The sequence below is a fragment of the Dendropsophus ebraccatus genome, chromosome 7, assembly GCF_027789765.1.
Source record: "Dendropsophus ebraccatus isolate aDenEbr1 chromosome 7, aDenEbr1.pat, whole genome shotgun sequence".
Taxonomy (NCBI): Eukaryota; Metazoa; Chordata; class Amphibia; order Anura; family Hylidae; genus Dendropsophus; species Dendropsophus ebraccatus.
In genome coordinates, this window is record NC_091460.1 from 113,894,001 (window position 1) to 113,907,378 (window position 13,378).

Sequence of the window (13,378 nt, forward strand, 5' to 3'; positions counted from 1 at the left end):
CATCAACAAAAAGTTTGTGTTTGTATAATTGTTTTTACACCAGCCATGACGTGACCGTCTCTGTATGTAATAATAGAGATGGAGTATTAAGCCACAATTATGTTACACTTGGAAAGAATAACAGTTTCCTATTAAGGGTGTCTTCACACGTACCGTATCGCTGCGTATTTATCGCTGCGATTTTCTCGCACATAAATCCACAGTGATACTGATTGCTATAAAGTCAATGTATGTGTATTTTCGCTGCGTGTTTGGTGCGATTTTGGTGCGTTTGGTGCGATTTTACATGCGAGTTTTGATTTTCACAGGAGAGTTTAATACCACAAAAATACGATACGGTATGTGTAAAGGCACCCTAAAGAAGTTCCCCTTGTGCCTTGTGCTCTGTCCGGTCTCCTTGTGCCTTGTGCTGTGTTCGGTCTCCCTGTGCCTTGTGCTGTGTCCGGTCTCCTTGTGCTTTGTGCTTTGTCCAGTCCCCTTGTGCCTTGTGCTCTGTCCGGTCTCCTTGTGCCTTGTGCTCTGTCCGGTCTCCTTGTGCTCTGCCCGCTCGCCTTGTGCTCTGCCCGCTCGCCTTGTGCTCTGCCCGCTCGCCTTGTGCTCTGCCCGCTCGCCTTGTGCTCTGCCTGCTCGCCTTGTGCTCTGCCCGCTCGCCTTGTGCTCTGCCCGCTCGCCTTGTGCTCTGGCCCCTTGCCTTGTGCTCTGGCCGCTTGCCTTGTGCTCTGGCCGCTTGCCTTGTGCTCTGGCCGCTTGCTTTGTGCTCTGGCCGCTTGCCTTGTGCTCTGGCCGCTTGCCTTGTGCTCTGGCCGCTTGCCTTGTGCTCTGGCCGCTTGCCTTGTGCTCTGGCCGCTTGCCTTGTGCTCTGGCCGCTTGCCTTGTGCTCTGGCCGCTTGCTTTGTGCTCTGGCCGCTTGCCTTGTGCTCTGGCCGCTTGCCTTGTGCTCTGGCCGCTTGCCTTGTGCTCTGGCCGCTTGCCTTGTGTTTTGGCCGCTTGCCTTGTTTTTTGGCCGCTTGCCTTGTGTTTTGGCCGCTCGCCTTGTGCTCTGGCCGCTCGCCTTGTGCTCTGGCCGCTCGCCTTGTGCCTTGTGCTCTGCTTGTGTTCTGCCCGCTCTCCTTGTGTTCTGCCCGCTCTCGTTGTGTTCTGCCCGCTCTCGTTGTGTTCTGCCCGCTCTCCTTGTGTTCTGCCCGCTCTCCTTGTGTTCTGCCCGCTCTCCTTGTGTTCTGCCCGCTCTCCTTGTGTTCTGCCCGCTCTCCTTGTGTTCTGCCCACTCTCCTTGTGCTTTCACCGTTTGCCTTGTGCTCTGTCCACTCTCCTTGTGCCCTGTCTGGTCTCCTTGTACTCTGCAGATGGCAGTTTTCTCCTGTTTTATTCCAGTGTTTTTGTGTGTTGTGTATACCAAATTATTTACATTCTTATTCCCTTTAACAATTCTGGAAAAGCAGTTTGGCACAAGTGTTCTACAAATGAGTCAATATTGAAACCACCGTGAGGAATGCCGTATTATTTTCCTATGTTCTTTGCCAGAAATATCTGCTCAGCCAACCATAGCTTGCCAGAGGCTGTCTGCAGCGGAACGGCCTCAGAAATCATTTCATTGGGCTACTGTGTCTTGACCGTACTGCATGATGACATTTTATTAGACTGAACGGGTTTCATTAGGTTTGGAGGGGTTCTGTAGCTGCTGTAAGTTGATTTCCTTTAAAAGCAGTCAACAGTCTGGGATAGATGCTGACTCTCATTTTGGTTCTGTTGTTGTCTCTACAACATCCTATTGGCATAAATTATTACTACATATGTTGATATAAAAGTTATCAGACTTCAGGCACATCATGTATACAACATGTCAGAATATTAAAGGGATACTGTGCAATTTTTTTTATTTATTTATTTTTTTCAAATCAACTGGTTTAAGAAAGTTATATAGATTTGTCATTTTTTTCTATTTAAAAATCTCAAGTCTTTAAGTACGTATCTGCTGCTGAATGTCCTGCAGGAAGTGGTGCATTCTTTCCAGTCTGACACAGTGCTCTCTGCTGCCACCTCTGTCCAGAGCAGTAACAAATCCCCATAGAAAACCTCTCCTCCTCTGCACACTTCCTGTCATGGACAGAGGTGGCAGCAGAGAGCACTGTGTCAGACTGGAAAGAATGCACCACTTCATGCAGGACATACAGCAGCTGATAAGTACTGGAAGACTAAAGATTTTCAAACAGAAGCAAATTATAAAACAATATAACTTTTTGATGCCAGTTGATTTGAAAGTTGTTGTTTTTTTTTTGTTTTTTTTTCCGCTTAACCATAGAAATACTGTACATAGATAATCATACAGCTCTTGCCTATAGAGGGTGCTATTGCCATCTGTTCCGAAATATTAAAAGAGGACACTTATTTTATTAGGGTCTTTTGCAATATTATAACTACTACAAACATGGATGTTTTACTTAAAGTGACTCTGTACCCACAATCTGACCCCCCCCCCCCCCCCCCCCCTCCTGCTTGTACCTTGGGATAGCTGCTTTTAATCAAAGATCTGTCCTGGGGACCGTTCAGCAGGTGATGCAGTTATTGTCATAAAAACAAGTTTTAAACTGGCAGCCCTGTGCCCAACGGCCGGGGCCTAGATTGTGTGTGCATTAGGCTGCCACACCCCCTCTGTCCCTCCTCCTCGCCCTCCTCATCATTAGGAATGCTCCAGGCAGATTGTCTCCTATTCATAACCTGTGTCAGCATGGCACATGGGCTGGATCGTTAGGGCACCTGTGCAATGTGCAGACAGGAGAAAATGGTCTACGGGCATTCCTAATGATGGATAGGGTGGGAAGGAGGGACGGAGGGGTGGTGCAAAGTTAGGGCACAGATATTCTGGGCAACGGCCGTTTGACTCAGGGCTGCAAGTTTAAAAGTTGTTTTTTAGGACAATAACTGCATCACCTGCCGAACGGACCCCAGGACAGATCTTGGAGGAAAAGCAGCTATCCGAAGTTAAAAGTGGTTTGGGGGGGGAGAGTGTGTGGGTACAGAGTCACTTTAATCTTGCTCTTAATATAACTGGCATAAAGACTTATGGGTATGGTACAAGATTGTCTGCTTATATATCCTTCCTTAAAGAATAAAGAAAATGTTAGTAACTCAAGGTGTATTTATACATATGAAGAATCATATATATTATTCCCTTGCTTTCCTGCTGTATATAGCGGTGATGCTGGTGCACCTGTGTGCTGGTTAAATACTTTTACAAAATCTACCGCTCTTCACTGTAAACCACATTTTACCCTGGGGCATTGAAAGTATTACTTAGCTAGCGTTACATATCCAAAATCTCTTGAAGCCAAAGTTTCAAAGGAGAAACCTACAAAAGATAAACAAAGGGTGAATTTCTGTTCTCTGATGTTGTCTCCACAACACCTTCATCTTATCAGGAGGAGATGACTGCTGGAATATACAGACCCCAGTCACAGCAGATTGTAATGGGAGCGGTAACTACAGCATCTGTCTGGCAGAATAGATCAACAGCATAACCTTCTTACATATCATTTTTTAATGAATAAGAATAATAAGGGCGGGTTCACAAAATGTTCTTGCTGTACACCCAGCTACAAGTAGGAGTCCTGTCAAAAAAAAAAAAAAAAGATACATTACTTATACAGGAAATTTAAGGGATTGGCCGCTTTATAGTAAAATTGCTCAGTGTACAGTATTAGTAAGTGTACTCACTGTATATACTGACAGCAGCTCCCTGTGTACCTCATAGAGCTAAAATCAGATTCCCCTCCTCCAGGCTGTGCTGCCCTGCTCTGTGGTGAGTCTGTCTTAAGATGGAAGACATGTGACCATGCATATTCAGGCTCAGTGGGGGCGGGGCATGGTCAAATGCTCCTACATGTCGGCCATCTTATGGACAGACTCACCACAGCCTCCAGGGCAGCACAGCCTGCAGGAGGGCAGTCTGATTTTAGCTCCATGAGGTACACAGGGAGCTGCTGTTAGTCTATACAGTGAGTACACTTACTAATACTATACACTAAGCAGTTTTACTATAAAGTGGCCAACCCCTTTAATGAACAAAGACACCAAAAAATGGCATTCCCCATGAGAAGTGGTCCAGCGTTATGGCCTGCCACCATTATACATTTTATTTGTTAGGTGCACACATTTTGTTCTAATGGGTTGAGCAACCTATCAATAGACTCCCCATCACACACACTAGATGATAGGTATATATCATCCTATAGGTAGTACACAAGCCAACAATAACGAACCTTTTTAATGCCCTCAGAAGCTTGTTCCTAATGATAAATCCTAAGGCACTTTTCCCTTCTTGGATCCAGTAGACTGGTGATCCAGATATCCAGGAACACATCCTTCATGAGTGGCACACAATTATCAAATGTATCTTCATTGAGAGGTGGAGAGAGGCGTATTTTAAGTTTGCACACACAGCCTTATACTTCTTCAACATACGACCATCTCCACGTTTCCCAGAGGGATTAACAGCGTGTCCTACATGCCAAACTCCATTCAACAATATGTGGCATGGGGTTGGGACCAGGGCCGTCTTATCCATTGGGCAGGGTAGGCGGCTGCCCGGGGGCCCTTGCGTCCTAGGGGGCCCCTGCCCTCTGTGACCTGTATTTTTAGCTTTATAAGACGCACTTATAAAACTAAGTGCGTCCTATAAAGCGAAGACGGCTCCCAAGCAGTGCCGAGCACCGCAAGGAAGCTGTCCCGCCCGCCCCCTCTATTGCCGCTCACTATGCATATGCATAGTGAGCGGCCCTGAGCGACCCCCTCCGCCCGCCCCTTCTATCGCTTCTCAGCTGACAGCCGATCAGAAGCCCAGGAAAGTGCAATGAGCAGCACTTTCCTGGGCTTCTGATCGACTCAGCTAAGCGGCGATAGAAGGGGCGGGCAGTCCAGGAACTCACCCGTCCGGCGGCCCCAGCAGCTCCTCTCCCGGCAGCGCGCACTCCCGACATCCTCCGGCACAGGCAGCGGGGTACAGAGACGCTGCCTGTGTCCTGGATGTGTCATGCAGCAGGTCACTTCCGGCACAGGCAGTCTCTCTGTACCCCGCTGCCTGTGCCGGAGGATGTCGGGAGTGCGCGCTGCCGGGAGAGGAGCTGCTGGGGCCACCGGACGGGTGAGTAACTGGTTTGTTGTTTTGGGGGGCACTGGCTACTATGGGGGCACTGGCTACTATGGGGGGCACTGGCTACTGTGGGGGGCACTGGCTATTGTGGGGGCACTGGCTACTATGGGGGGCACTGGCTGCTATGAGGGGCACTGACTACTATGGGGGGCACTGGCTACTATGGGGGTACTGGCTACTATGGGGGCACTGGCTATTGTGAGGGGCACTGGCTACTATGGGGGCACTGGCTACTATGGGGGCACTGGCTACTATGGGGGGCACTGGCTACTATGGGGGCACTGGCTACTATGAGGGGCACTGACTACTATGGGGGGCACTGGCTACTATGTGGGCACTGGCTACTATGGGGGGCACTATATGGGGGGATTGGCTACTATGGGGGGCACTATATGGGGGGGATTGGCTACTATGGGGGGATTGGCTACTATGGGGGGCACTATATGCAAAGATGTGGGGGATTTGATGGTGGCGGTTGGGGGGGGGGGGCCAATTCGCACCTCTGCCTAGGGGCCCATAATACTGTTAAGACGGCCCTGGTTGGGACTTCTCATACACACATATACTGGAGTGGGGAATCAGACTATGTAGCCACTCATTGGAAAATCTGAATACCAAACGCCCCTCAAGGCCCATCTCTTCCACCAGTTTCACCCACCAGATGAAGAAACTCAAAGGACAATACCAGAAATGATTTACATTCTTATTTGTAGCCTTTAGGTGTCTCTTTCATGAATGGTTAGCAGCAGCCACTGCAGACCTCTCTATGGTAGTCTCCAACCTTAAAGTGAATGTACCAATTCGCATGAGAATTTTTTTTTCTGTACCTGGTCGGCGACGGTGCGGAGGTCCCCGAGGCCCAGTCCATTTTTCAAAACACCACCTGCTTTCCGCAATTGGCAATGGTTTATTCATGTGCACTTAGGCCCGTGCTATGCAGTTAGACTGGTCCAGCACCTCCAGTGCAACAATACACAATATCCCCTCCCCTGGGGGATGCACCTTCATTAGAATTAAGCCTGGCCACGTTACCGAGGGACAGGGAAATCGTAACTTCGGTTGCGCTGAACCAGCGTCTAGTGCATAGCCTTGGGACAAAGTGCACGTTTGGCGCTGATCGCAGTAACCGGGAGGTATTTTAGAAATTGACTGAGCCACCGGGATCTCCACGCCGGCACTGACTAAATAAAAAAAAAAAAAAAAATTGCATGCAAATTGGGGCATTCGCTTTAAGGTTCTTTTTGAGGTACATAACTTTTTTTTGACAATCAGTGCAAAAAAATTCTTTACTCGCTGGCAGACATTCCAAGACACCCACCACCAAACACAGGAAATCAACGATATAGTCCACCCATTTAGATGTACTGAGTGGTACTGTCCAAAGGACCTTGCCAACACTTAGGTAGCTCTTTGTCTCCCCCTGCCCAATTACTGTTCCAGCAGGCAATCTGGTTAGCCACATTGCATATATATATATATATATATATATATATATATATGTATGTGTGTATATATATGCAATTATTAGATACCTGGTTGGTGATGTTGGTATGAGGAGGGCCAATGAGCATCCATCCGTCACTGCCAATAGGCTTGGTCCACATTGTGGTATATGCCATAATGTCCAGTATGTACCCTTGTCTAATTCCTATGATTTGTATGCAAATGTTATTGGAATGTTTGTTACAATGAAAATTTTCAAAATCTTCAATTTAAAAAAAATAAAAATTCACCAACTCTTTGCTTTCTATGGATGCACAAGCTAAGGGGCGGTGAAGCTCTAGCCTTGCTGTACCATAATACCGTATATGTATCCATTTCTAAAGTAATAAAAGATCCCCCTGGCTTTGCCCCTGGTTACTGTGCCTCAGGGTTATTTATATCATTGTTGTATGTGTTTTATCCTGAAGCTAATATAATGGGTAGAGTGAATTCAGCCATTGCATCTCTCATCTCGTGGAATGTTAATCTGGTGTTATCCCACTGTTTGTGTAACTGGGAGCCCAGTCGGACTCTTTCATCACCCGTCAACTTCCTGCACATTATTTCTTTTACACTGTATTGTTCCGATGCTTTGTTTGTCTCTGTATGTAAAGATTTGAATGAATATAGGTTAGGAAGTGTGTGCAGCTCCTTTTTTTATATATTCAGTTTGTGCGACGTTAGGATGACCGCATTTCCCGTATATATTGTGGTATACGCTGGTGGGTCACACATTCTTACTAAGACAACATAATAAAGCAAAAACTTGTTACATGTAACCATAATCTGACAGAACAGGCCAATTCAGCAGATTATCGCTCCATGTTATAAAGACAACGATCACCCGATGAAAATGATCATTTGCTGATTGTGTCATCCTGCCTAAAATCACTTCATATAATAGCGATGCACGGCCAATGGCTGATGACACTGTAAGGAAAAGAATAAACATTATACATACCTGTACATGCTCCCTGGTGTTCTTCTCGCCTCTGCTCTCCGGGTGCAGCCGCCTCTGACACTTCTGACCTTGTCTCTGAAGTGACAGACCGCTTAGCCAGTCACTGGCCGGGACGGGACAGCACCACAGCCAGTCATTGAGTAGCCTGCCACTTTAGAGCCTGCTCAGTAGTTCCAGCAGCGGCAGAAGCTAGAAGAACACTGGAAGCGCAGAGAGGTATGTATAACTGTATGTATGGAGAGGTATGTATATAGGGCTGCACGGACATCGCCAATGTGTAATACAACCCTTAGTGCCAGTTCACACGGAGTAAAACTGGCAGAATTCCGTGACACAACTCTCAGCCACGGAATGCTGCAAAAAATCTGTGTCATACAGGTTGTCTGTGGTTGTCTATTAGTGCTCTTGAACCTCCGCTCTCTGCGCCTCTCCAGTCGTAAGAATTTACATGTCAACTCTTACAAATTCATACATGTCAATTCCACCAGTTTTACTCTGTCTATCTATATTGATATTAATATATATGTGTGTGTGTGTGTGTGTGTGTGTGTGTGTGTATATATATATATATATATATATATATATACAGTGAGTCCAAGAAGTATTTGATCCCTTGCTGATTTTCTTTGTTTGCCCACTAATAAAGACACTATCCTTCAGCACTTTTAATGGTAGATATATTCTAACATGGAGAGACAGAATATCAAGAAAAAAATCCAGAATATAATTTTAAAGAATATATTTTAATTAATTTGTATTTCAATGAGGAAAATAAGTATTTGATCCCTCTTGCCAAACACACTCAATACTTAGTGGCAAAGCCTTTGTTTGCAAGCACAGCGGTGAGACGTTTGTTGTAGTTAACCAGAAGTTTAGCGCACACACCAGGGGGAATTTTGGCCCACTCTTCTTTGCAGATTCTCTCTAAATCATGAAGGTTGGTGGGCTGTCGCTTGGCAACTCTGACCTTCAGCTCCCTCCATAGATTTTCGATCGGATTGAGGTCTGGCGACTGGCTGGGCCACTCCATGACCTTAATGTGATTTTTCTTGAGCCAATCCTTTCTTGCCTTTGCTGTATGTTTAGGGTCGTTATCATGTTGGAAGACCCAACCACGGCCCATTTTCAGAACCCTGGCAGAGGGGAGGAGGTTGTCCCTCAGGATTGTGCGGTACATGGCTCCATCCATCTTCCCAGTGATGCGGTGAAGTAGCCCTGTACCCTTGGCAGAGAAACACCCCCAAAACATTATGCTTCCACCTCCATGCTTGACGGTGGGCACAGTGTTCTTGGGGCCATAGGCAGCATTTTTCTTCCTCCACACATGGCGGGTGGAGTTGAGGCCAAAAAGTTCAATTTTGGTCTCATCTGACCACAAAACCTTCTCCCAATAACTTGGTTCATCTTTCAAATGATCATTGGCATACTTGAGGCACGCCTCCACATGTGCTCTCTTCAGCAGGGGTACCTTTCGGGCACTGCAGGCTGTGAATCCATTGTTGCGCAAAGTGTTGCCAATTGTTTCCTTTGAAACTACGGTCCCAGCTGCCTTCAGGTCATTTGCTAACTCCTGCTGAGTGGTTGCAGGACGATTTCTGACTGTTCTCAGCATCATTGCCACCCCACAAGGCGAAATCTTCTTTGGAGCTCCGGGCCGAGGTCTGTTGATTGTCATGTTATACTCTTTAAACTTTCTGATAATTGCACCAATAGTTGTTACTTTCACATCCAACACCTTACTAATCTTTTTGTAGCCCATTCCAGCTTTGTGAAGGTCAACAATTCTGACTCTGAGGTCCTGTGACAGCTCATTGGTTTTACCCATGTTGGAGACTTGAAATCTGTGTGATCTGTCTGATTCTATGGACAGTTGTTTTTCACACAAGTGATTAGTGAGAATAGGTGGCTTCAGGTCAGGTAACAAGTTGATTGGGAGTGTCTAACTGGTCTGTAAAAGCCAGAACTGCTAATGAATACTAAGGGATCAAATACTTATTTCACTCCATGAAATACAAATCAATTAATATATATTCCCTAGATTTATTTTCTGGATTTTCTTTTTAATATTCTGTCTCTCCATGTAAGAATACATCTACCATTAAAAGTATAGAATGATCATGTCTTTATTAGTGGGCAAACAAAGAAAATCAGCAAGGGATCAAATACTTCTTGGACTCACTGTATATATATATAACATAAGATATGTAATAGATATGCAGATTATTGGTGTATGCTGTAAATGTAAAATAAAGTAAAGGGATTATTAATATCTTTAAATGGAAAACACCTTGTACGTCTTGTATATGTAATATTTCTGGTTTTCCTTGACAGATTCACATTTATTCACTTGGAATGACCTTATACTGGGGAGCAGATTATAACGTACCTCAGAGTCAGGTAAATATACACTCAGAAATGTTCCTGCTATGACGACCACCTTTAATCTTTTTCTGGAAGTAGCTAACACTTTCTTAAAGGTGTACACTGACGAAATGTTATTTATATGTACATTTCAAATCAGCTGGCATCAGGAAGTTATATTGTTTTGTAGTTTACTTCTATTTGAAAATCACAAGTCTTCCAGTACTTATCAGTTGCTGTATGTCCTGCAGGAAGTGGTGTTTTCTTTCCAGTCTGATACAGTGCTCTCTGTTGCCACCTCCTTCCAGAGCATCAGCAAATCCCTAAAGAAAAACTCTCCTGCTCTGTACAGGAGCAAAAAAAGGGATGAGAAAAACTGATGCATCTGTGTGCATCCGTTTTTCCATTGACTTCCATTTAAAAAAAAAAACGGATGGAAACACATCCGTTTTTTTTTTTAACGTACACAAAAGTAAGGTCAGCTACATTTTTGTTTACGTTAAAAAAGGATGCTTTTTGATCCGTGTTTTTTTTTTTTACAATGGAAGTCAATGGACAAACAAATGCTATCAGTTATGCACACAATGCATCAGTTATGCACACAAATGCATCAGTTTTTCAGTTTGTTTTTTTTTGCAAAAAGGATGAAAAAAACGGATTGCAAGAACTTAGTGTGAACCCAGCTTCACAATGATTTAAACATAGAAGGCGTTAAATTATAGTATATTGCAAAACTGCTTGGATTAAAAAAACATTTTTCCGGTGCCTCTTTCGGGTTGAGTATGTGTGATTTTTGTTTTCCTGCACTTGTTAAACTCATTGCAGCAATGTAGTGACTCTGTGTGATTGTAATGTACATGTATGCTTTGTTCTCTGCAGCCCATCAGACTGGGGGAACGCTTGAACAGTATTTTGCTGGATATGTGTGATGACAATTGTATCACCAGACTGACTACACGCACGGTTCTAGATGGTTGCAGCGCCTACATTCGCAACAGCAACTGTGCACCTTCCTTTTATTACATCAAACAGCTGGTAAAGCTCGTACTCGGCAGCTTAACTTGGGTGAGTTATGTGTAAAAAAAAAATTGGATTGATAAGGAAGGGAACAGGTTAGTGCCACCTCAGGATTTGGATACGGATCTCAGTAGTGTAGCCTCAAGTTTATTTCAGTATAAAGGTTATAAGGTTTTTTCACATTTCTATTCTTGGAATTTTTCTTTTTGTTTTTATCTACTTTTTTTTTTTTATTCCGTTTTGTACAAGTGCTTGTTTCTTGTTTTGTTTTGTTTTTTGTGAAAAAAGTTATTTTTAATACCGTTATTTTGCAATACATATAGCTTATGACTAACTTCTATAAGGGTACAATCACACTTACCGGATCCGCTGCGTATTTTCTGCTGCGGATTCGCAGCAGATTTCATTTAAATAACTGAACTCAAATTTTATGGTGCAGATTTGATGCTGTGTTCAGTTATTTAACCCTTTGAGGACCAGGCCCAAAATGACCCAGTGGACCGCGCAAATTTTGATCTTAGTGTTTCCGTTTTTCCCTCCTCCCCTTCTAAGAGCTCCAGCACTTTCAGTTTTTTATCTACAGGCCATGTAAGGGCTTATTTGTTACAGGAATAGTTGTACTTTGTAATGGCGTCTTTCATTTTACCATAACATGTATGATGGAATTCCAAATATATTATTTATGAAGATATAAATTGGTGAAATCGCAAAAAAGAATGCAATATGGTAACGTTTGGGGGGTTCCTGTGTCTACGTAATGCACTATATGGTAACAGCGACATGATACAATTATTCTATAGGTCAGTCTGAACACAACCATATGCAGGTTTACACAGATTCTCTGATGTTATATATTTTTTTTAAATGAAATCCTTTTTTTTGGCAATTAATTATAAATAAAATAGCCCTATTGTGACGCTTATAACGTTTTTATTTTTTCACCTACGGGGCTGTATGGGGTGTCATTTTTTCCGCCATGATCTCTAGTTTTTATTAATACCATATTTGTGAAGATCGGACGTTTTGATCACTTTTTATTAATTTTTTTATATATATAATGTAACATAAAATCGGTAATCCGCGCACTTTTTTCCCTCTTTTCGTGTACGCCGTTTACCATTCGCAATGACGCTTGTTATATTTTAATAGATCGGACAATTACGCACGCTACAGTATATTATATGTTTATCTATTTATTTATTTTTATATGTTTTATTTATATAATGGGAAAGGGGGGTGATTTCAACTTTTATTGGGGGAGGGGTTTTGGGGTTGTGTGTTAGTGTTTTTAACTTTTTTTTTTTTTACACATTTGAAGTCCCTTTGGGGGACTTGTACATACATTAGTCTGATTTCTACACTGATGAATGCTATGCCATAGGCATAGCATTGATCAGTGTTATCGGCGATCTGCTCATTGAGCCTGCCTGTGCAGGCTTAGAGTAGCAGATCGCCGATCGGACCGCATGGAGGCAGGTGAGAGACCTCCGGCAGTCCGTTTTACCGATCGGGACCCCCGCAGTCACACTGCGGGGGTCCCGATCGGTAAGTGACAGGGGACTCCCCCTGTCACTTACACTTAAACACTTACACTTACACTTTAAGGGGTTAGTGACACGCGGCAGCGCGATCGCTGCAGCGTGTCATTACCGGTGAGGTCCCGGCTGCTCACTGCAGCCGGCCCCCACCTGCTATGAAGCGCACTCCGCTCCGGAGCACGCTTCATAGCGGGAGAAACACCCAGGGCGTACAGTTACGCCCTAGGTCGTCTGGGGACAGACTTCCATGGCGTAACTATACGCCCTGGGTCGTCTAGGGGTTAAAGCGTAACTGTCATGGTTTTTTTTTATTGCAGAAATCAGTAGTATAAGCGATTTTAAGAAACTCTGTAATAGGTTTTATCAGCCAAAAAAGCCTCCTTCTGTACTCAAGAATCAATCTCCCAGCCTCCCCCCCTGACTTCTTATCTGTGCATTATCAGGCAAACACGTCTTCATTACAGAGAAGCCAGTGAAGACGGGCTCTGCTCTCTCCATTGTAAGCCTATGAAGGGGGGAGGGGCTGAGGGAGATGAGGGAACAGGAAGAGGTGACATGAAGGTCAGCTGTTTGTAGACTCTCTGGGCACCTAAAACGCTGGATTCAGGTTTCAGAAAGGTCAGTGCTTATCTATGAACTTACTGAGAGAAGATTGCAGGATGTTGTGCTTTGCAGAAATCCTCCGTGCTCAGTCACTCCTAACAGCCCCTCCCCTCTCCATAGCCACATAATGGAGACAGAAATCCTGCTGCTTCTGCAGCGAGGGGGGAGGCTGGGAGATTGCTTTTATAGTACAGAAGGAAACTCTTTTAGTACATAAAACCTATTACAGAGTTTCTTAACCCCTAGACGACCCTGGACGTAGGGTTACGT

At 44.5% G+C, this 13,378-nt stretch overlaps 1 protein-coding gene across 9 annotated transcripts in view; it reads left to right on the forward strand.

The window, feature by feature from the left end:
- The window catches only part of PTPN13 (protein tyrosine phosphatase non-receptor type 13), a 209,591-nt gene that overhangs the window by 117,282 nt on the left and 78,931 nt on the right, over nt 1-13,378 (forward strand). For all 9 annotated transcript variants that reach the window (XM_069978225.1, XM_069978220.1, XM_069978223.1 and 6 more), the window contains 2 exons: nt 9,921-9,986; nt 10,830-11,015. In XM_069978225.1, coding sequence (XP_069834326.1) covers nt 9,921-9,986; nt 10,830-11,015 — 252 coding nt within the window. The remainder of the gene's footprint in view (nt 1-9,920; nt 9,987-10,829; nt 11,016-13,378) is intronic.